General features: G+C 46.7%; 1 protein-coding gene across 1 annotated transcript in view; it reads left to right on the top strand.

Annotated features, from left to right (window-relative positions):
- The window catches only part of NSFL1C (NSFL1 cofactor), a 53,899-nt gene extending 30,015 nt beyond the window's left edge, over nt 1–23,884 (top strand). The window contains exons 6-9 of the mRNA XM_063959137.1: nt 8,470–8,579; nt 14,533–14,670; nt 14,778–14,942; nt 23,535–23,884. Coding sequence (XP_063815207.1) covers nt 8,470–8,579; nt 14,533–14,670; nt 14,778–14,942; nt 23,535–23,697 — 576 coding nt within the window. The 3' untranslated portion in view covers nt 23,698–23,884. The remainder of the gene's footprint in view (nt 1–8,469; nt 8,580–14,532; nt 14,671–14,777; nt 14,943–23,534) is intronic.
- Nucleotides 23,885–24,705: the final 821 nt, after the last annotated feature.

Here is a 24,705-nt window from a genome sequence, read left to right as displayed (position 1 = left end):
AAGAAATAGACATATATAGTGTAATATTGCTTTTTAATATAAAACCAGAAAGAAGGACTGGACTCTCACCATATGGAAGAATATACAAGGCAGAATGATATAAAACCAGGCGTCCCCAGCACCTCGTGATTCCTCCTACGGGTCCGTTCCAGGCGCCTCTGTCCCCCACAAAATTTGAGTCAACGCGTTTCAATACTTTCAAGTATCTTTTTCAAGGCATAAACTCTCCTATCCCGGGGATATCCTTTTATATCCCCTTTGATGATGTCATTAATTCCAAATGTAAGACCTATTGCCAGACATGGATCCACTACAATACTAAACATCCCATACATCACATTAAACCCACAATCCCTCCAATTGTCCATTTCAGGTGTTTGCAAAGTCCCTGTTTTGCTCCAAATAATTCCCTTTGTCCAGCAGGAAACGGAGGTGTTTTCACTTCCGTATTTGCGTTCCATTCGGTAGACGTCACTTCCGATGACCGTCCACGCGTGTGTTCCGCCCTTCGCAACGTATCCCTTCCGGTATCGTCACTTCCGGTGACGAAGCGCATATGCATTTCATTGTCAGTTTAAACCAATCACTCACAATACCGCTGGGGTATGTTAGAGGGAATATCTCATTGAATATAATCGTTCTTATTTCTTTAGCGCCACCATCTTTGAAGAGATCATTCCGGACTTAGTGATTGCCAAGTATGAAATGCAAAATAAAAATACATAGAATTAAAAACCAATATAACTTTATAAAGTGCATAATGCTTCAATGGTTTATTTATAGTGACAACCATAGAAAATACCAAGAATAAAAAACATGAAATATGCTTTAAAATCCGCACCTAAAAATTCCTAGCTGACTCATAAAAACCATTTAAGTTCGAAATCCTTATTAATACCTATTGGTGCCAATGTGTTATAGTTGTATATCATGGTCATTTCACACTTAGCTAGTTTAGATGCAATATCCCCACCCCTTGCATCAGTGCAAACTTTTTTTAAGGCAAAGAAATACACAATATATTTCGTATCACAATTATGTGTCTCATTGAAGTGCTTTAAAAGTGCATGAGTGTCCACACCTTTCCGGATGTTTCTTAAATGCTCTCCTAATCTAACCTTTAATGCCCTACTGGTCCTTCCAATATAACATTTTCCACATGAGCATTCAATGGCATAAATAACATTAAAAGAATGACAGGTTAAAAAGTCATTAATTTTATGTTTTTTGTTATTAATCTCTACCTCTGTGAGTGTTTTGCCGAAGGTGTTAGATACATTTTTACACCCAATGCAGCCTCCGCATCTATAAAATCCCTTTGATAGCACATTGGTTTTACTCGGTGAGGAAGGGCATAAACTCTTCACGAGTTTGGTTTTTAAATTGGGGGCCCTTTTAAAAATGCAATTCGGATTATTAGGCAGTTCTTTCCCGATCACTGGGTCTTTCTTTAGTATCTTCCAATGTTTCCTTAAAACTCTTTTAACTTGATGATGTTGAGAGGTGTAATCAGTAATAAAAGACCATTTAAAACTATCCTTATCTCCATCAACTCCCTTCTTTTCTACTTTTTTTAGTAATTCATCTCTGTCCATAATGCTCACTTTGTCAAGAGAGTCAGTGATAATCCAACCATCTGGAGTCCGACTCCAGCACCTACATAGATGTAGAGAGTTGCCATCATAAAAGATGGTTGGAAACCATACCAATGAGTCAGTTTAAGAGATTAAAAAGAAATTGTACGGAAAGGGAAGTATTTTTAACCCAGGCAAATGAGATGTCGTCGAGCTTTAAGAAAAGTGGATATGAAGATAGGATTATCACTGACTCTCTTGACAAAGTGAGCATTATGGACAGAGATGAATTACTGGACAAAGGGAATTATTTGGCGCCAAACGGGGACTTTGCAAACACCTGAATTAGACAATTGGAGGGATTGTGGGTTTAATGTGATGTATGGGATGTTTAGTATTGTAGTGGATCCATGTCTGGCAATAGGTTTACATTTGGAATTGATGACATCATCAAAGGGGGTATAAAAGGATATCCCCGGGATAGGAGAGTTTATGCCTTGAAAAAGATACTTGAAAATATTGAAACGCGTTGACTCAAATTTTGTGGGGGACAGAGGCGCCTGGAACGGACCCGTAGGAGGAATCACGAGGTGCTGGGGACGCCTGGTTTTATATCATTCTGCCTTGTATATTCTTCCATATGGTGAGAGTCCAGTCCTTCTTTCTGGTTTTATATTAAAAAGCAATATTACACTATATATGTCTATATTTCTTTTATGATATTGGACAAACGAGGTGGTGTGTGGAGGAAAATTTTGGACTGTACTAAGGATCAAGTCCTCTCCTGTCTATGCGAATGTTGTCTGACCTAACGGCAGACAATACTTTATGGTACGGATTCTACCTATAAATTCTCATGAGAGTTGTGGAGTGTAAAAAGTATTACACTATTGTATTTTTTTTATGTTTTATGTTGGAGGTAACAAATGTATGATAAACCTGTTCTCCAGAAGTAATCATATGTGAAATCTGTCAGCGCCTGAAGACAGCTCTGTGATAATTTTTCTTTACCCTTCACCAGGTGGTGTTCAGGTGCTTGACACGTTGATGGGGACGTCCACAAATCGACATGATGGTCTCTCGTCTCAACAAGAAGCTTCAAGCGGTATTGTTCCAGGTCGAGAGTCCTACAGGCAGTGGCGGTACATGCTGTGACGACTCCATGGGTCTATCAGATGGTGTACGTGTTTCCTCCACTTTCTCTGATACCAAGAATTCTGAAAAGAATAAGAAGGGAAAAGGTTCAAGCGATTCTCATTGCTCCGGACTGGCCAAGAAGGGCCTTGTACGCAGACCTTCTGGAGATGTTCCTCGAAGATCCGTGTCCTCTACCTCTTCGCGAGGATCTTCTACAACAGGGCCCGTTCGTCTATCAAGACTTACCATGGCTACGTTTGACGGCATGGAAGTTGAACGGCTGATTCTAGCCAGGAGAGGCATCCCTGACAGGGTCATCCCGACTATGCTCCAAGCCAGGAAGGGGGTAACGTCTAAACATTACTACCGTATTTGGAAGAAATAAGACTCTCGGTGTGAAAGCAGAAAATATTCTGCGGTGGAATTTCATCTGGGACGTTTCCTGCTTTTTCTGCAGTCAGGTGTGGATGTGGGCCTACGTCTGGGCTCCATAAAAGTCCAGATTTCGGCTTTGTCCATTTTTTTTTTTTTTCCCCCCCAGAATCAATTGTTTTCTCTCCCTAAGGTCCAGACGTTCTTGAAAGGTGTTATGCACATCCAACCTCCCTTTTTGCCTCCACGGCACCTTGGGATCTCAATTTGGTGCTGCAGTTCCTCCAGTCAGACTGGTTTGAACCGTTACAGGAGGTAGACGTTAAATATCTTACGTGGAAGACCGTCACACTGTTGGCCTTGGCTTCAGCAAGACGTGTGTTGGAGCTGGGGGCGTTGTCTTACAAGAGCCCCTATCTCATTTTCCATGAGGACAGAGCTGTACTCAGGACTCGTCAGCAATTTCTTCCAAAGGTGGTGTCTGCGTTTCACATCAACCAACCTATTGTCGTACCGGTTGTTACCGACACTTCTGTCACTTCAAAGTCTTTGGATGTTGTAAGGGCTTTGAAGGTATCTTTACGATCCCAATAAGATTGGGTGTCCTGCTTCAAAGCAGTCGATTGTGCACTGGATCAGGCTCACTATCCAGCATGCTTATTCCATGGCATGACTGCCGATTCCTAAATCTGTACTGGCCCACTCAACTAGGTCAGTTGGTTCTTCTTGGGCGGCTGCCTGCGGTTTCTAGGCCTTACAGCTCTGCCGAGCAGCTACTTGGTCAGGTTCGAACACGTTTGCAAAGCTCTAAAAGTTCGATACTTTGGCCTCTGAGGACCTTCAGTTTGGTCGATCAGTTCTGCAGGAACCTCAGCACTCTCCCACCTGGTTTGGGAGCTTTGGTACTTCCCCATGGTACTAAATGGATCCCCAGTATCCTCTAGGACGCAAGAGAAAATAAGATTTTAATTACCTACCGGTAAATCCTTTTCTTGTAGTCCGTAGAGGATACTGGGCGCCCGCCCGGTGCTTCGTCCGTCCTGCACTGTTACTTGGTTAAGTATTGTTGTTTGGTTAGCATGGCTTTCCTCTTGTGTGTGCTGGTTCGGAATCTCACCACTATCCTTTTTATATCCTTCTCTCAAAGTATGTCCGTCTCCTCTGGCACAGTTTCCTAGGCTGAGTCTGGTAAGAGGGGCATAGAGGGAGGAGCCAGCCCACATTATCAAATTCTTAAAGTGCCCAAGGCTCCTAGTGGACCAGTCTATTCCCCATGGTACTAAATTGATCCCCAGTATCCTCTACGGACTACGAGAAAAGGATTTACCAGTAGGTAATTAAAATCCTATTGTCTCCGCTTGTGGATCGTTTGTCTGCACCTCAGTTGTTAACCCCTGCACCTCCTCCAGTGGACACCACGCCCATGCTGGTGCCACCATATATACAGTCTTTTACTCAATCTGTGCAGAGCCTAGCACAGGCTTCTACTTAGGTTCAACATCTCCTGGACAGGAAAAGGTCCTCCACACTTAGACTCAGTGACGAACATTCAGAGGACAAGTGCCTACCTAGGGGAAGCAACCATGGATACGGGAGTTCTCCCTTCTGGAGCTCCCAAGTAGCCCAGGACCACTTTTCACTCCTTTCGTCCGCAGGGAAGAATCAGAGGTCAGGCTTCATCAAGATACCAAGCCCCTGCGAATACGTCAAAACCTTGGTCTAAGCAGCCCTGGTCTTCTAGATGCCCAGCCCCCAAGCAGACTGACAAGCCTGCTGTCTGACGGGGTGGTCCTTCCCTTGGGGGATCCCAGGATAGGAGGCCAACTTCTATCTTTTTCCCCACAGTGGATGGAAACCACGAGAGACGGCTGGGTAAGGGACATCATTTCCCATGGTTATGCTTTGTCATTTCAAAAGCATCCACCCCAGCGGTTTTACAGCATGGCTCTTCCAGGGTACCCTTAGAAGGCAGAAGCCCCGAGGGGGGGGCAGTACACTCCCTCCTAGCCTCCAATGTAGTCATCCCTGTGCCTCAGGGTTACTATACCACTCTATTTCTGGTACAGTCTCTCAACAAATATCTCAGGGTGCCAAAGTTCTGCATGGAAGCTTTGAGATCAATCATACTGGCGTTGGAACAGGGGGATTTCATGTCATCCCTCAACATCCAGGATGCTTACTTACACATACCTATTTCTCCCGCCCACCAACGATTCCTCAGGTTTGCAGTTTAAGAGAACCACTATCAATTTTAGGCGTTACCCTTTGGTTGTTGACAGCACGGCGAGTATTCACCAAGGTCGTGGCTGTCATGACTGGGCATCTCTGATGCAGGGGGGTCAGAATACTACCTTATTTGGACGACCTCCTCCTCATGGCTCAGTCGAAGGAGATTTTAGAGCATCATATTCAACTGACAGTCAACCTTTTACAATCTCACGGCTGGAAGATAAATTGTTGAAAATCGTCACTTCAGCCTGTTCAAGAGATTATTCATTTAGGGGCTCACGATCGGAGAGGGTTTATCTTCCACAGGGCAAGATTCTCGATTTACAGACCAAGATTTGAGCTTTCTTGAAGCATCGCAGGGACTCTATCCATGCTTGCATGAGGATCCTGGGTTCTATGGTAGCTACGTTCGACATGGTGGCGTATGCCCAGTTTCGTTCACGTCCTCTACATTTGCAGATTCTCGCACAGTGGAATGGATCACACCCTCACCTCAAGACACACAGAATTATCCTTTCCAGAGAGGGTCTGCCGCTCTCTCATGTCGTGGCTTTGTCAGAACAACCTGATACAGGGTTGTCCCTTCTGGGTGGCAGAGCCATGGCAGAGGTAAGTCGCATCTTGAGGTGGGCAGAGGAACATCTTCCAGCCATCTCGGCAGTATTCATCCCAGGAAGCGGATTTCCTGAGCCGGCTAGATGTACACTCAGGAAAGTGGGCTCTCCATCCGGAGATGTTCAGTTGTTGGTCAACAGATGGGGACTTCCGGACATAGATTTGATGGCATCGATCATCAGGTAGCAGCGTACGGCTCCAGGACGCGAGACCCAGAGACAAGTCTGGTAGACTCCCTGACATCTCCATGGACATTTCAACTGGATTACGGGTTTCCTTCAATACAGTTGTTGAGGGTTCAAGAAAGAAGGAGGCAGGTACGCAGATCTACAGGCTCTGTCAGCAGACGCACTGTTACCATTGCCACGGCGTCTGGATCTTCTAATACAGGGCCCCTGCCTTCATCCGAATCCGGACCACCTCGCTTTGATGGGGTGGCTATTGAAACATCGGTCTTAATGAAGAAAGGGTTTTCAAGAAAGATGGTAGATACCATGCTCAAAGCCAGAAAACCTTCCTCAGCGAGGTTCTATCACAGATTATGGGAAGTTTTTTTTCAGTGGCGTTCAGCGAGAGGTTTCAGCCCAGCATCCTTTCAACTTTCATGTTTGTTGGCTTTTTTTGCAGTCAGGTCTGGACCTAGGGCTCCGATTATCTTCCCTAAAGGTACGGGTCTCGTGACTGTCTGTTCGTACTTTTCTTCAGGGAGTACTACATGTGCAGCCTCCCGTTTTACCTCCCATAGCTCCTTGGTACTTGTCTTATAGTTCTAAGGGCATCGAAATAGCCTCCTTTTGAGCCTTTGGAAATGGTGGATGTACGTTGGCTCACCTGGAAGACGTTTCCTGCTGGCGATTGCTTCGGCTCGCAGGGTTTCAGACCTCGGTGCTTTATCGTGCCACTCTTCGTTCCTGGTATTTCACTAGGATAGGGCAGTGCTTCATAAGGTTGTCTCTCTAAGTTTCATATTAACCAGGAGATTGTAGTTCCAGCTCTAATTGATTCCTTCCAAACGGAGGTATCATTAGATGTGGTACAGGGTCTCCGCATTTACATGGACAAAACTGGGGAGGTCTGCAAGTCGGATTCTCTATTTGTTCTGTATGGCTATCGCTGACGGGGCTGGCCAGCCTCAAAGCAGTTGTTAGCCCATTGGCTTTGTTTGACTATTTGTCAGGCTTATACAGCTGCTGAGTTCCCTACCCCGGAGGGGGTCAGGGCCCATTTTACTCGCTCGGTAAGAGCATCTTGGGCAGCTCAGCATGGGGCTTCAGCAGAGCAGCAATGTGGTCTTCAGCCCGCACTTTTCTGAGATTTTATGCGCTTGACACCTTTTGCGCCGGATGACGCAGCCCTGGGGGGGACAGCTTTGGGACATCCCAGTGTAATAAATCCTGTGCCCCCTAGTGGATGAAAAAGAAAACATGATTTATGTTCTTACCTTGTTAAATCCTTTTCTTTGAGTCCAGGACGCACCTGACCTGCGGGGAAATTGTTCCTAGATTAAGTGTATCCTTAACTTGAGCATTTAAGACTCTGTAAGAGTGTTGGTCTTCCTTCCTTCCTGGTTCTCGCTCCTGCTGTGGGTTCGCTAACCAAAACTGGGGGGCGGGGTATAGGGGACGGGCGGCCCAAGGGTTGCTGGGCAATAAAATGGAACCTATGGTTGCCCGGACGCTTCCGCATCCAACCTATACCCAGTGTAATGAATCCTGTTCCCACCTATGGATTCAAAGAAAAGGATTTAACAAGGTAACAACATAAATCCTGTTTTATGTTTTTAAAAGTAGGGCGGAGCATTGTTCAAGATTATAAAATGATATTCTAACACAAGTGCAAAGTTATTCATTATTATTGTAGATTTGTGAGGTGCTACACTGCTTCACAGCGCTGGCAGTAGAGAAAAATAGGACACACATAAACCGGGGCATACAAAGTACACGAAGACTACAGATGAAATAAGCAAAGTGGAGATTCTAACAGTAGTGAGGGTTTAATATCTCTATCTATCTAAACAATGTAGTACCCAGCACCTGTTTTGTAGTTTAAATTATTGCTCCGATGCCATCCTGAGGTGCGAACACCCGTATAAGCCACTGAAAGTACAGGCGGCACTCCTGAGTCTTTGTTATGCAGTGGATGGTTATTGAACAAAGATATGAGATGTGAACGTCTGCTATGAAGGTGCACGAGGGCTGACTGACACGCTACTGTGGAACAGGTCACCGTCAAAATGTACCTGGGGGCTACCGGACCTGTGTCTAAAATGACAGTTTAGCCCGTCTAGCTGCTGTCCGTGCTGCACATGGCGGTTACTCGACTTAATAAATAAATAAATAATAATAAATATGTCCCAGAAAAACCCCCACAATGTCACAGGGGCAAGGACAAAAAAATAATCACCCAATACCAGAGTAACCACTAGCGGCTCAAGCTCAGACAAGACCAGCACACAGTTAATGAACCCTCATAAATGATTTGAGTGTTTTTGTTTTTTAAATATGGAATTATGAAGTTACATGCTGAATTTTTGATCTTGCAGGTCCACGTGGTGCTGAAGCTGTGGAAGAATGGATATAGTCTAGATGACAGTGAACTGCGCAGCTATCAGGACCCTGGCAATGCACAGTTCCTGGAGGCCATACGCAGAGGGTATAAGGATGGGGACTATGTCTGACTGGGTTGGGTATGCGTACCGACGCTGGGATCCCGGTATCGAGATGGCCGGCCGCGAGGGCAACAAGCCCCTTGCGGGCTCAGTGGTGAGCTACGCTTGCCACAGGTTCTATTCCCACTCTATGGGTGTCGTGGACACCCACGAGTGGGAAGAGTCCCTGCTAGTTGGCATTCTAAGGGGGCAGGATGTAGGGGGTCACATAACTACATCCCGTCTGACTATAATAGAAAAAATAAGAATTTACTCACCGGTAATTCTATTTCTCGTAGTCCGTAGTGGATGCTGGGAACTCCGTAAGGACCATGGGGAATAGCGGGCTCCGAAGGAGGCTGGGCACTCTAGAAAGATCTTAGACTACCTGGTGTGCACTGGCTCCTCCCACTATGACCCTCCTCCAAGCCTCAGTTAGGTACTGTGCCCGGACGAGCGTACACAATAAGGAAGGATTTTGAATCCCGGGTAAGACTCATACCAGCCACACCAATCACACCGTACAACTCGTGATATGAAACACAGTTAACAGTATGAAACAATAGAGCCTCTCAACAGATGGCTCAACAATAACCCGATTTAGTTAACAATAACTATGTACAAGTATTGCAGATAAACCGCACTTGGGATGGGCGCCCAGCATCCACTACGGACTACGAGAAATAGAATTACCGGTGAGTAAATTCTTATTTTCTCTAACGTCCTAGTGGATGCTGGGAACTCCGTAAGGACCATGGGGATTATACCAAAGCTCCCAAACGGGCGGGAGAGTGCGGATGACTCTGCAGCACCGAATGAGAGAACTCCAGGTCCTCCTCAGCCAGGGTATCAAATTTGTAGAATTTTGCAAACGTGTTTGCCCCTGACCAAGTAGCTGCTCGGCAAAGTTGTAAAGCCGAGACCCCTCGGGCAGCCGCCCAAGATGAGCCCACCTTCCTTGTGGAATGGGCATTGACAGATTTTGGCTGTGGCAGGCCTGCCACAGTATGTGCAAGCTGAATTGTACTACAAATCCAACGAGCAATAGTCTGCTTAGAAGCAGGAGCCACCCAGCTTGTTGGGTGCATACAGGATAAACAGCGAGTCAGATTTTCTGACTCCAGCCGTCCTGGAAACATATATTTTCAGGGCCCTGACAACGTCTAGCAACTTGGAGTCCTCCAAATCCTTAGTAGCCGCAGGCACCACAATAGGCTGGTTCAGGTGAAACGCTGACACCACCTTAGGGAGAAACTGGGGACGAGTCCTCAATTCTGCCCTATCCATATGGAAAATCAGATAAGGGCTTTTACATGATAAAGCCGCCAACTCTGACACTCGGCTGGCTGAAGCCAAGGCCAATAACATGACCACTTTCCACGTGAGATATTTCAGATCCACGGTTTTTAGTGGCTCAAACCAATGTGATTTTAAGAAACTCAACATCACGTTGAGATCCCAAGGTGCCACAGGAGGCACAAATGGGGGCTGAATATGCAGCACTCCTTTCACAAATGTCTGAACTTCAGGTACTGAAGCTAGTTCTTTTTGAAAGAAAATCGACAGCCGAGATCTGTACCTTAATGGAGCCCAGTTTTAGGCCCATATTCACTCCTGCTTGCAGGAAATGCAGAAATCGACCTAGTTGAAATTCCTCTGTTGGGGCCTTTTTGGCCTCGCACCATGCAACATATTTCCGCCATATGCGGTGATAATGCTTTGCCGTAACATCTTTCCTGGCTTTAATAAGCGTAGGAATGACTTCCTCCGGAATGCCCTTTTCCTTCAGGATCCGGCGTTCAACCGCCATGCCGTCAAACGCAGCCGCGGTAAGTCTTGGAACAGACAGGGGCCCTGCTGCAGCAGGTCCTGTCTGAGCGGCAGAGACCACGGGTCCTCTGAGATCATCTCTTGAAGTTCCGGGTACCACGCTCTTCTCGGCCAATCCGGAACCACGAGAATTGTGTTTACTCCTCGCTTTCTTATTATTCTCAATACCTTTGGTATGAGAGGTAGAGGAGGGAACACATAAACTGACCGGTACACCCACGGTGTCACTAGAGCGTCCACAGCTATCGCCTGAGGGTCTCTTGACCTGGCGCAATACTTCTCTAGTTTTTTGTTTAGGCGGGACGCCATCATGTCCACCTGTGGACGACCCCATTGATTTACAATCATTTGGAAGACTTCTGGATGAAGTCCCCACTCTCCCGGGTGGAGGTCGTGCCTGCTGAGAGAGTCTGCTTCCCAGTTGTCCACTCCCGGGATGAACACTGCTGACAGTGCTAGTACATGATTCTCCGCCCATCTGAGAATTTTTGTGGCTTCTGCCATCGCCGTCCTGCTTCTTGTGCCGCCCTGTCGATTCACATGGGCGACTGCCGTGATGTTGTCTGACTGGATCAGCACCGGCTGGTGTAGGAGCAGGGATTTTGCTTGACTTAGGGCATTGTAAATGGCCCTTAGTTCCAGAATATTTATGTGAAGGGCAGTCTCCTGACTTGACCATAGTCCTTGGAAATTTCTTCCCTTTGTGACTGCCCCCCAGCCTCGTAGGCTGGCATCCGTGGTCACCAGGACCCAGTCCTGTATGCCGAATCTGCGGCCCTCCAGAAGATGAGCACTCTGCAGCCACCACAGAAGAGACACCCTGGTTCGTGGAGACAGGGTTATTAAACGATGCATCTGAAGATGCGATCCGGACCACTTGTCCAACAGGTCCCACTGAAAAATCCTGGCATGGAACCTGCCGAATGGAATTGCTTCGTAAGAAGCTACCATCTTTCCCAGGACCCGCGTGCAGTGATGCACCGATACCTGTTTTGGTTTTAGGAGGTCTCTGACTAGAGAAGACAACTCCCTGGCTTTCTCCTCCGGGAGAAACACTTTTTTCTGGGCCGTGTCCAGAATCATTCCCAGGAACATTAGACGTGTCGTGGGGACCAGCTGTGACTTTGGGATATTCAGAATCCAGCCGTGCTGGCTCAGCACTTCCTGAGATAGTGCTACTCCCACTAACAACTGTTCCTTGGATCGTGCCTTTATTAGGAGATCGTCCAAGTATGGGATAATTATAACTCCCTTTTTTCGAAGGAGTATCATCATTTCCGCCATAACCTTGGTAAATACCCTCGGTGCCGTGGAGAGTCCAAACGGCAGCGTCTGGAATTGGTAATGGCAGTCCTGTACCACAAATCTGAGGTACTCCTGGTGAGAATTGTAAATTGGGACATGCAGGTAAGCATCCTTGATGTCCAGGGATACCATGTAATCCCCCTCGTCCAGGCTTGCAATAACCGCCCTGAGCGATTCCATCTTGAACTTGAATTTTTTTATGTATGTGTTCAAGGATTTCAAATTTAAAATGGGTCTCACCGAACCGTCCGGTTTCGGCACCACAAATAGTGTGGAATAGTAACCCCGGCCTTGTTGAAGTAGGGGTACCTTGATTATCACCTGCTGGGAATACAGCTTGTGAATCGCTGCTAGCACCGCCTCCCTGTCTGAGGGAGCAATCGGCAAGGCGGATTTTAGGAAACGGCGGGGTGGAGTCGCCTCGAATTCCAGCCTGTATCCCTGAGATACTATTTGAAGGATCCAGGGATCCACCTGTGAGCGGGCCCACTGATCGCTGAAATTCCTGAGGCGGGCCCCCACCGTACCTGGCTCCGCATGTGAAGCCCCACCGTCATGCGGCGGACTTGGAAGAGGAAGCGGGGGAGGACTTTTGTTCCTGGGAACCTGCTGTTTGCTGCAGCCTTTTTCCCCTGCCTCTGCCTCTTGACAGAAAAGACCCTCCTTTTCCCCGCTTGTTTTTCTGGGACCGAAAGGACTGAACCTGATAAAATGGCGCCTTCTTAGGCTGTGAGGGGACATGGGGTAAAAATGCTGACTTCCCAGACGTTGCTGTGGAAACTAGGTCGGAGAGACCATCCCCAAATAATTCCTCCCCCTTATAAGGCAAGACTTCCATGTGCCTTTTGGAATCTGCATCTCCAGTCAACTGGCGAGTCCATAAGCATCTCCTAGCAGAGATAGATAATGCACTTATTTTAGATGCCAGCCGGCAGATTTCCCTCTGTGCATCTCTCATGTATAAGACTGAGTCTTTTATATGGTCAATTGTTAGCAGGATCGTGTCTCTGTCTAACGTGTCAATATTTTCTGACAGTTTATCTGACCACGCAGCGGCAGCACTGCACATCCATGCTGACGCAATAGCTGGTCTGAGTATAATGCCTGAGTGTGTATATACAGACTTCAGGATCGCCTCCTGCTTTCTATCAGCAGGTTCCTTAAGGGCGGCCGTATCCTGGGACGGTAGTGCCACCTTTTTAGACAAACGTGTGAGCGCTTTATCCACCCTCGGGGGTGTTTCCCAACGTAACCTATCCTCTGGCGGGAAAGGGAACGCCATTAGTAGCTTCTTAGGAATTACCAATTTCTTATCAGGGGAAGGCCACGCTTCTTCACACACTTCATTTAATTCATCTGACGGGGGAAAAACTACAGGTAGTTTTTTCTCCCCAAACATAATACCCTTTTTTGTGGTACCTGGATGTAAATCAGAAATATTTAACACCTTTCATTGCCTCAATCATGCAGTGAATGGCCTTAACGGGCATTAAATTTGACTCATCGTCGTCGACACTGGTGTCAGTCGTCAAATTTTTTATGTAAGGAGTCTATACGTGCACTCATTTCCTGCCATAATACCATCCACTCAGGTGTCTGACCCCCAGGGGGTGACATCCCTGCTAAAGGCATCTGCTCCCCCTCCACATCATTATCCTCCTCAAACATGTCGACACAGCCGTACCGACACACTCCACACACACAGGGAATGCTCAAATAGAGGACAGGACCCACAAAAGCCCTTTGGGGGGACAGAGTAAGAGTATGCCAGCACACACCAGAGCGCTATATATATACAGGGACTAACTGAGTTATGTCCCTAATAGCTGCTTTTTATATAATATACTGTATACAGTGCCAATTTTAATGCCCCCCCTCTCTTTTCCCTCTTACTGTACTGTAGAATTGCAGGGAAGAGCCAGGGAGCTTCCTTCCAGCCGAGCTGTGAGGGAAAAATGGCGCCAGTGTGCTGAGGAGATAGGCTCCGCCCCTTTTTCGCGGCCTATTCTCCCGCTTTTTATGGGATTCTGGCAGGGGTATTTACCTCATATATAGCCCCAGGGGCTATATATTGAGGTATTTTAGCCAGCCAAGGTGTTTTTATTGCTGCCTCAGGGCGCCCCCCCCCCCCCCCAGCGCCCTGCACCCTCAGTGACCGGAGTGTGAAGTGTGTATGAGGAGCAATGGCGCACAGCTGCAGTGCTGTGCGCTACCTTGGTGAAGACAGGATGTCTTCATGCCGCCGATTTTCCAGGCCATCTTCTTGCTTCTGGCTCTGTAAGGGGGACGGCGGCGCGGCTCCGGGACCGAACATCAAGGCTGGGCCTGCGGTCGATCCCTCTGGAGCTAATGGTGTCCAGTAGCCTAAGAAGCCCAATCCGGCTGCAAGCAGGCGAGTTCGCTTCTTCTCCCCTTAGTCCCTCGCTGCAGTGAGCCTGTTGCCAGCAGGTCTCACTGAAAATAACAAATTCTAAGACTATAACTTTCTAAGAGCTCAGGAGAGCCCCTAGTGTGCATCCAACCTAGGCCGGGCACGAAATCTAACTGAGGCTTGGAGGAGGGTCATAGTGGGAGGAGCCAGTGCACACCAGGTAGTCTAAGATCTTTCTAGAGTGCCCAGCCTCCTTCGGAGCCCGCTATTCCCCATGGTCCTTACGGAGTTCCCAGCATCCACTAGGACGTTAGAGAAATTATCAGTTACCTGGAAATCGTGGGTTTATCAGTGGTACCTTTAGTAGACTTGTGTCTATATGCATGTTGTTTCTCACAGTCCATGTAATCCACTCTCCTTCCAACTCTTTTCTTTCTAAAACATAAATGCAGAGAGATTCCGGCTGAGCTGCGCAGATTAGCCCAAGGTGGTCAGGTGAACCTAGATATGGAAGACCACCGTGACGAGGATTTTGTGAGACTTAAAGCTAGCTTTAAAGCCTTTGCAGGAGAGGGGCAGAAACTGGGCAGGTGAGAGCACGAGAGTGTTATTTGTGTAGCACAGATCTCCTAAGAACTTCCTGGCCCGGTCTTATGTCATTTCTATAGCACATAAACCATTTCTTTTCTTTTGTCAGTACGGCTCCCTGTATCCTCAGTGCTGCCTGCCCATCCCAGCAGGCAGAAAACGAGGCCAGGGCCAGCTCATCAGTGACTGTCAGTGACTCTGAGCCTGTCACCAATATCCAAATCCGACTGGCAGACGGAGGGAGACTGGTCCAAAAGTTCAATCACAGTCACAGGTAATGAATCGTATGTTGAAGGTACTCTGTGTTTTCAGAAAGGAAGGTCTAGATTCTGGTCACATGTTTGAGAATCACTGACTTTTACTAGCCTTTTTGGCAACTACAGTATATTGCAGTTTTCACAGACCATTCAGGAGTGCTTCATGAATGCAATTGGGTTAAAAGTTCTGGCAATTCTTTTGTATGAAACCTTAGCATCTGAAACGCTACACAGACTGGCCAACAAAATCTCCCAAACTATTTATTTATTTAAATATTTATACACCTACAGATGCATTTTTATTATGTCAACATGGGAGAGGGGACAAAAACATAAAAAGGGTAAGGCAGACAGGTCATATAGAGGCGTCAAACATTCAATAAAGTACAGTATACAAAATATATATATCAGGCATCTGATTCCACCACTGGGGGTTCATTTAAATTGAAAGGGTAGGAGGGACTCTGTGGGGAGGATTCGGGAAGGGGGGAGGCAGGCAGGCCGGCACCCTTATCCTCTGTGAGATAAATATGCCATAGGAGCCATTTCACAATAGGAGAGGAAGGGGATGTAGAGTAAGGAACATCCCTGATCTCCATTTCAAAATGAAATTGGTCTTGTAAATAACTTTTGCAAGCAGGGGGTGGTGTGTGTGGATGTGTGTGTGTGTGTGGCGGGGGGAGGGGGGGGGTTGCGAGACGAGAGATTTACAGTGTTGCGCTATATTGGCCCTGGCTGGTATCAAATATGGCCCAGGACATAGTGAGCCGATTTAGGAACACTAGATGGTACCAATGGAGAATAGCTAGGGAAGGATCTGTTGTTAAGAGGAGGTTGAAAACATGGTGTATGAGTTTAAACACATCACACCAGAAGGTTCTTATGACAGGGCAGTCCCCCCAAAAATATGGAAAATGGTCCTGTCAGAGTGGCATAAGCGCCAGCAAAGCTTGGAGGTCGCAAGCCATATCTTATGTAGCTTAGATGGTGTCATGTACAATCTATTCAAAAGTTTGACATGCATTTCTATAGGATTAGTACCTTTAGATAGGAAAAAGAGGATAAATGTATAGATTGCCATTGTTTAAGGGTGAAAGTACGCTGAAGATCAGTTTCCCAGTTAAGCTGAATAATGGACTTGTCTTTCAATTCTGGGGGAGACTATAAGCAGTACCAGTAGGAGATGATGATCTAGTTGATCTATTTAGAATCCTGTCCGGAGGCATCCGAAATACCGTGGAGCAAGTATGCGTGCCAATTAATTCAATGTTTAAGTTGTAGGTAATAGAACCAAGTAGGAGGGCCTAGGTTAAATTTACGATGGAGGTCATTAAAGGGTAACATGGAAGACTGGGAAAGACAGTCTGCCAGGGACTTAATACCTAGGCAAGTCCAATAGGAAATATGGAGATGAGATAAGGATTTGTCTAACTTTAGTAAGGAATCATTCCTGGTTGGAAGGGTGAATTCAAAATGAGTATGATATTTGAGATCTCAGATCCTTAGGGTTTCAAGAACAGCTTTGGGGAATAGAGGAGGTTGAGGGCGGAGTTGTCAGGGTAACCAGAGAAGGTTGGGGAGAGGGAAACAATTAAAGAGGGTCCACGTGTGCATTTTAAATAGTACTTTATTAATACTATTATAGCATTAGTGTTCCTTTTACTCTGAAGGTTTTTAGGCATTGTTTAAAAAATCATGCATAACAAGTCTGACTTCAACTAGACTTTAGATCATTGATCCCCATGCAGTCCTTCTAAAAATTATAGGTGTTGGCCATCATGCTACTCTTCATTGCTCTGCAGCAGACTGCCATGTTAGGAAGGAGGAGATTATGATATTTGGCTGTGACATAGGTTTACAGAAATGCACTATGTGATTTGATTTATGCGCTGTAACGTGGGCAGTGATGTCAGCACAGCAAAGATAACTGCTATCTTAGTTCTTTCACCATTATCATTTATGAAGCACTGACATATAATGCTTCGGTTGGGTGGTAAGGAGATATGTTTCTGTTTAGCTGAGCTACAGTGGAATATCGGGTTCACGCAGAATAATGTATCTACCTTTGTGGTTCATATTTGAAAAATGTTTTGGGAAATTAGTTGCAGTATCTTTTCTCTATCGTCCTAGTGGATGCTGGGGTTCCTGAAAGGACCATGGGGAATAGCGGCTCCGCAGGAGACAGGGCACAAAAAGTAAAGCTTTAGGATCAGGTGGTGTGCACTGGCTCCTCCCCCTATGACCCTCCTCCAGACTCCAGTTAGATTTTTGTGCCCGGCCGAGAAGGGTGCAATCTAGGTGGCTCTCCTAAAGAGCTGCTTAGAGTAAAAGTTTTGTTAGGTTTTTTATTTTCAGTGAGTCCTGCTGGCAACAGGATCACTGCAACGAGGGACTTAGGGGAGAAGAAGTGAACTCACCTGCGTGCAGGATGGATTGGCTTCTTGGCTACTGGACATCAGCTCCAGAGGGACGATCACAGGTACAGCCTGGATGGTCACCGGAGCCTTGCCGCCGGCCCCCTTGCAGATGCTGAAGTAAGAAGAGGTCCAGAATCGGCGGCAGAAGACTCCTCAGTCTTCTAAAGGTAGCGCACAGCACTGCAGCTGTGCGCCATTTTCCTCTCAGCACACTTCACACGCAGTCACTGAGGGTGCAGGGCGCTGGGAGGGGGGCGCCCTGGGAGGCAAATGAATACCTATTTTGGCTAAAAATACCTCACATATAGCCTCCGGAGGCTATATGGAGATATTTAACCCCTGCCAGAATCCGTTAAGAGCGGGAGACGAGGCCGCCGAAAAAGGGGCGGGGCCTATCTCCTCAGCACACAGCGCCATTTTCCCTCACAGAAAGGCTGGAGGGAAGGCTCCCAGGCTCTCCCCTGCACTGCACTACAGAAACAGGGTTAAAACAGAGAGGGGGGGCACTAATTTGGCGATATGCTTATATATATATATATATTAAGATGCTATAAGGGAAAACACTTATATAAGGTTGTCCCTATATAATTATAGCGTTTTTGGTGTGTGCTGGCAAACTCTCCCTCTGTCTCTCCAAAGGGCTAGTGGGTCCTGTCCTCTATCAGAGCATTCCCTGTGTGTGTGCTGTGTGTCGGTACGTGTGTGTCGACAGGTAGGAGGACGATGTTGGTGAGGAGGCGGAGCAATTGCCTGTAATGGTGATGTCACTCTCTAGGGAGTCGACACCGGAATGGATGGCTTATTTAGGAAATTACGTGATAATGTCAACACGCTGCAAGGTCGGTTGACGACATGAGACGGCCGACAAACAATTAGTACGGTCCAGACGTCTCAAAAACACCGTCAAGGGTTTTAAAACGCCCGTTTACTTTAGTCGGTCGACACAGACACAGACAGGGACACTGAATCCAGTGTCGACGGTGAATAAACAAACGTATTCCTTATTAGGGCCACACGTTAAAGGCAATGAAGGAGGTGTTACGTATTTCTGATACTACAAGTACCACAAAAGAGGGTATTATGTGGGATGTGAAAAAACTACCATAGTTTTTCCTGAATCAGATAAATTAAATAAAGTGTGTGATGATGCGTGGGTTCCCCCCGATAGAAAATTATGGGCGGTATACCCTTTCCCGCCGGAAGTTAGGGCGCGTTGGGAAACACCCCTTAAGGTGGATAAGGCGCTCACACGCTTATCAAAACAAGTGGCGGTACCGTCTATAGATAGGGCCGTCCTCAAGGACCAGCTGACAAGGCTGGAAAATATAATAAAAAGTATATATACACACATACTGGTGTTATACTGCGGCCAGCGATCGCCTCAGCCTGGATGTGCAGAGCTAGGGTGGCTTGGTCGGATTCCCTGACTAAAAATATTGATACCCTTGACAGGGACAGTATTTTATTGACTATAGAGCATTTAAAGGATGCATTTCTATATATGCGAGATGCACAGAGGGATATTTGCACTCTGGCATCATGAATAAACGCGATGTCCATAACTGCCAGAAGATGTTATGGACACGACAGTGGTCAGGTGATGCAGATTCCAAATGGCACAGTATGGCCGTATAAAGGAAGAGGACTTGTTTGGGGTCGGTCCATCGGACCTGGTGGTCACGGCAACTGCTGGAAAATCCACCGTTTTTTACCCTAAGTCACATCTCTGCAGAAAAAGACACCGTCTTTTCAGCCTCAGTCCTCTCGTCCCTATAAGATCATATCTGCCCAGGGATAGAGGAAAGGGAAGAAGACTGCAGCAGGCAGCCCATTCCCAGGAACAGAAGCGTTCCACCGCGTCTGACAAGTTCTCAGCATGGCGCTGAGACCGTACAGGACCCCTGGATCCTACAAGTAGTATCCCGGGGGTACAGATGGGAATGTCGAGACGTTTCCCCTTCGCAGGCTCCTGAAGTCTGCTTTACCAAGTCTCCCTCCGACAAGGAGGTAGTATGGAAAAAAAAAAATTCACAAGCTGTATTCCCAGCAGGTGATAATTAAATTACCCCTCCTACTACAGAAAAGGGGTATTATTCCACACTATATTGTGGTACTGAAGCCAGAAGGCTAGGTGAGACTTATTCTAAAAAATTTTTTTTTTTGAACACTTACAAAGGTTCAAATTAAGATGAAGTCACTCAGAGCAGTGATAACGAACAGGAAGAAGGGGACTATATAGTGTCCCGGGACATCAGGGATGCTTACCTCTATGTCCCAAATTTGCCCTTCTCACTAAGGGTACCTCAGGTTCATGGTGCAGAACTGTCACTATCAGTTTCAGACGCTGCCGTTTGGATTGTCCACGGCACCCCGGGGTCTTTACCAAGGTAATGGCCGAATTGATGATTCTTCTTCGAAGAAAAGGCGTCTTAATTATCCCTTACTTGGACGATCTCCTGATAGGGGCATAGTCCAGGGAACAGTTGGAGGTCGGAGTAGCACTATCTCGGATACTGCTACAATCAGCACGGGTGGATTCTAAATATTCCAAAATCGCAGCTGATCCCGACGACACGTCTGCTGTGCCTAGGGATGATTCTGGACACAGTCCAGAAAAAGGTGTTTCTCCCGGAAGAGAAAGCCAGGGAGTTATCCGAGCAAGTCAGGAACCTCCTAAAAACAGTGCATCATTGCACAAGGGTCCTGGTAAAAATGGTGGCTTCCTACGAAGCAATTCCATTCGGCAGATTTCACGTAAGAACTTTTCAGTGGGATCTGCTGGACAAATGGTCCGGATCGCATCTTCAGATGCATCAGCGGATAACCCAATATCCAAGGACAAGGGTGTCTCTCCTGTGGTGGTTATAGAGTGCTCATCTTCTAGAGGGCCGCAGATTCGGCATTCAGGATTGGATGCTGGTAACCACGGAGCCCAGCCTGAGAGGCTGGGGAGCAGTCACACAAGGGAAAAATTTCCAGGGAGTGTGATCAAGTATGGAGACCTTTCTCCACATAAATATACTGGAGCTAAGGGTAAATTTATAATGCTCTAAGCTTAGCAAAGACCTCTGCTTCAAGGTCAGCCGGTATTGATCCAGTGGGAAAAACATCACGGCAGTCGCCCACGTAAACAGACAGGGCGACACAAGAAGCAGGAGGGCAATGGCAGAAACTGCAAGGACTTTTCGCTGGGCGGAAAATCATGTGATAACACTGTCAGCAGTTTTTCATCCCGGGAATGGAAACTGGGAAGCAGACTTCCTCAGCACGACCTCCACCCGGGAGAGTGGAAACTTCATTGAGAAGTTTTTTCCACATGATTGTAAACCGTTGGGAAATACCAAAGGTGGACATGATGGCGTCCCGTCTGAACAAAAAACGGGACAGGTATTGCGCCAGGTCAAGAGACCCTCAGGCAATAGATGTGGACGTTCTGGTAACACCGTGGGTGTACCAGTCGGTGTATGTGTTCCCTCCTCTGCTTCTCATACCTAAGGTGCTGAGAATTATAAGACGTAGAGGAGTAAGAACTATACTCATGGCTCCGGATTGGCCAAGAAGGACTTGGTACCCGGAACTTCAAGAGATGCTTACAGAGGTCTTATGGCCTCTGCCGCTAAGAAGGGACTTGCTTCAGCAAGTACCATGTCTGTTCCAAGACTTACCGCAGCTGCGTTTGTCGGCATGGCGATGGAAAGCCGGATCCTAAGGGAAAAAAGGCATTCCGGAAGAGGTCATTCCTACCCTGGTCAAAGCCAGAAAGGAGGTGACCGCACAACATTATCACCACGTGTGGCGAAAATATGTTGCGTGGTGTGAGGCCAGGAAGGCCCCACAAAGAAATTTCAACTCGGTCGTTTCCTGCATTTCCTGCAAACAGGAGTGTCTATGGGCCTCAAATTGGGGTCCATTAAGGTTCAAATTCGGCCCTGTAAATTTTCTTCCAGAAAGAATTGGCTTCAGTTCCTGAAGTCCAGAAGTTTGTCAAGGGAGTATTGCATATACAAACCCCTTTTTTGTGCCTCCAGTGGCACTGTGGGATCTCAACGTAGTTCTGGGATTCCTCAAATCACATTGGTTTAAAACCAGTCAAATATGTGGATTTGAAGCATCTCACATAAAAAGTGACCATGCTCTTGGCCCTGGCCTGGACCAGGCGAGTGTCAAATTGGTGGTTTTTTCTCAAAAAAGCCCATATCTGTTTGTCCATTCGGACAGGGCAGAGCTGCGGACTCGTCCCCAGTTCTCTCCCTAAAGGTGGTGTCAGTGTTTCACCTGAACCAGCTTATTGTGGTGCCTTGCACCTACTAGGGACTTGGAGGACTCCAAGTTGCTAGAAGTTGTCAGGGCCCTGAAAATATGTTCCAGGACAGCTGGAGTCAGAAAATCTGACTCGCTGTTTATACTGTATGCACCCAACAAGTTGGGTGCGCCTGCTTCTAAGCAGTCGATTGCTCGTTGGATTTGTAACACAATTCAACTTGCACATTCTGAGGCAGGCCTGCCACAGTCTAAATCGGTTAAGGCCCATTCCACAAGGAAGGTGGGCTCATCTTGGGCGGCTGCCCGAGAGGTCTCGGCATTACAACTCTGCCGAGCAGCTACGTGGTCAGGGGAGAACACGTTTGTAAAATTCTACAAATTTGATATCCTGGCAAAAGAGGACCTGGAGTTCTCTCATTCGGTGCTGCAGAGTCATCCGCACTCTCCCGCCCGTTTGGGAGCTTTGGTATAATCCCCATGGTCCTTTCAGGAACCCCAGCATCCACTAGGACGATAGAGAAAATAAGAATTTACTTACCGATAATTCTATTTCTCGGAGTCCGTAGTGGATGCTGGGCGCCCATCCCAAGTGCGGATTATCTGCAATACTTGTACATAGTTACAAAAATCGGGTTATTATTGTTGTGAGCCATCTTTTCAGAGGCTCCGCTGTTATCATACTGTTAACTGGGTTTAGATCACAAGTTGTACGGTGTGATTGGTGTGGCTGGTATGAGTCTTACCCGGGATTCAAAATTCCTCCCTTATTGTGTACGCTCGTCCGGGCACAGTACCTAACTGGCTTGGAGGAGGGTCATAGGGGGAGGAGCCAGTGCACACCACCTGATCCTAAAGCTTTACTTTTTGTGCCCTGTCTCCTGCGGAGCCGCTATTCCCCATGGTCCTTTCAGGAACCCCAGCATCCACTACGGACTCCGAGAAATAGAATTATCGGTAAGTAAATTCTTATTTTCCAGTCTCCCTGTGTTTTCATGCTGATAATTCTGCTGGTTTCATATCACATGTCAGACTATTTTCTTATTAATAAATGCATATGCCTACTTTAGCAGCTAAAAAAACAAATAAACAGGCATTCATGTTCTATTGCATGTCCCAAAAGTGAAGCTACTGATTAAGTGTTAAGCCGGATACAGACTGGGTGATAATGAAATGCCAGGGATGAACGACTATATCGTTCAACGATATAGCGTGTACACACTGAGCGTTATCGTTCAATGATAACGATCGGTGACGTCACTGCCAGCATTCCCGGATATGCAGCTCAACCCGACATTGAATGGTTGAGCTGCATGTCGGCTCAATATTGGTGATCGCTGAACGACGTGCAGGAGCGCACATCGTTCACCGATATTAACCCCATACACACTGGATAATATAAGCCTAAAAAATAAACGCTAACAACATTTGTTGTTTAATTTTTAGGCTGAAATCGCCCAGTGTGTACCCGGCTTTAGTGGAGAGATAAATGTCCATAATGCCCACTACATACAGTAGACCACTGACATAATGGGCGGTATTCAATTCTTTTCACCCTCTTCCATACCCATTCTGTTTCTGCTGATGGGTGTGGTATTATCATTTCAGCTCGTTACCCCCGAGGTAGCGAGGTACCCTAACCTTTTATGCAGCTAAACCTGATTACTAAAGGGGTAATATGCACGATAACGGGGTTCACTTTAGAAAGGAGATTGGGCGTGATATATCATTTGAATACCGCCCAATGTGACACATTTGAACCAAAGTTGAGGTAACCTGTGTTATAGTAGTCTGTGATTCTGGTTGAACATAAAGGCACTTGGTGCTCCCCAACATCTGCAGCAACAACAGATTGATTTCCCTTGTTTTGTAACTTTTCTATACTTTATTGTGACGCTCCTTAAACACTGATCTGTTCTATATTTTCTTCAGGATCCGTGATATTCGTCTGTATATTGCGAGTGCCAGACCCGCTATGGCCGCCACAAGCTTTGTGCTAATGACTACTTTTCCAAATAAGGAGTTGACTGATGAGGACCAGACTCTGAAAGAAGCTAACCTACTAAATGCCGTCATTGTACAGCGATTAATATGATGTTCCCCAGCTTTCTTTACCACTCCCCCCTGCTGTTCTACCCTCCGCCATGACTGGAGCTATACTGTCTTGTAGTCCTGGGTTCCCAATGCTTCGGGAGGACTTCTAATGCTCTCTAGACGTACCTTTTGCAGGATTTGTAATAAGCATTGGACTTAAAAGTGAAATAAATAGGAAAGAAAAGTAATTTCACTGCTGTGTAGTAATTACATGTGACCTGGCAGAAAGGCCAGAGTTTGCCAAATATAAAACTGTCTTCAATGTGCTATGTTGTGGTGGTGATATTGGGTACTTGTAGACATCAAAGAATTACAAAGCGTTGCCGGAAAGTCATTAAGTGCAAATGCAGTTAATAATGATTGATTTGCTGTAGAAAAACAGCGGACACTAGGTAATCTTTAGACCAGGTGTGTTTTAACAGCTGAGGGAGCATGTGCAGAGGGCCCACTTACCATGCAGTGGCCCCCTTCCTCAATACCTGGAGAGGTTCTTCCAGCAGCATCCAATGGAGTCCGTGTGGGGTCCCCGTAAAGGAAACTCTCAGAAGTGTTGCCATCTTTCCAACAATGTTTACAGAAATGGATGATGTATACGCTGTCTGCTTTGCCGGCATCCTCCTTCCAAACACATGGCTGGAAAGATGTCTCCACCGGGAGGACCCTTGCGCAGATGGTAGGTCTCTTATGGGTGCAGGGTGTTTGGCATGTTGGGCCCATGTGCACCATACACTACACCCTTACCAGTTGCAATTCTGATGGGAAGGTGCTAGCATGTGTCTCAAACGGCCTGTATTGCAGGGACATCAATAGTTGGATAAACATCACTTCTCAGTCAGTCAAGGGTTAAAATACTGCTTGCCTAGTCCTGTTTTTTTAGTGGAATACAGAGACTTTGTAATCCCATTCTTTACACATAATGTGCAACCACTTTACGGAACGTGTGATGTTAACTTGATTGTCAGATCAGGTCTGTTTACTAATGTATAAATGGGGTATTTTATCCCAACTC

This window comes from Pseudophryne corroboree, chromosome 3, assembly GCF_028390025.1.
Source record: "Pseudophryne corroboree isolate aPseCor3 chromosome 3, aPseCor3.hap2, whole genome shotgun sequence".
NCBI classification, from domain to species: Eukaryota; Metazoa; Chordata; class Amphibia; order Anura; family Myobatrachidae; genus Pseudophryne; species Pseudophryne corroboree.
The sequence above is the reverse complement of the archived record's forward strand: the minus strand, read 5'-3'. Positions and strand labels throughout refer to the sequence as shown.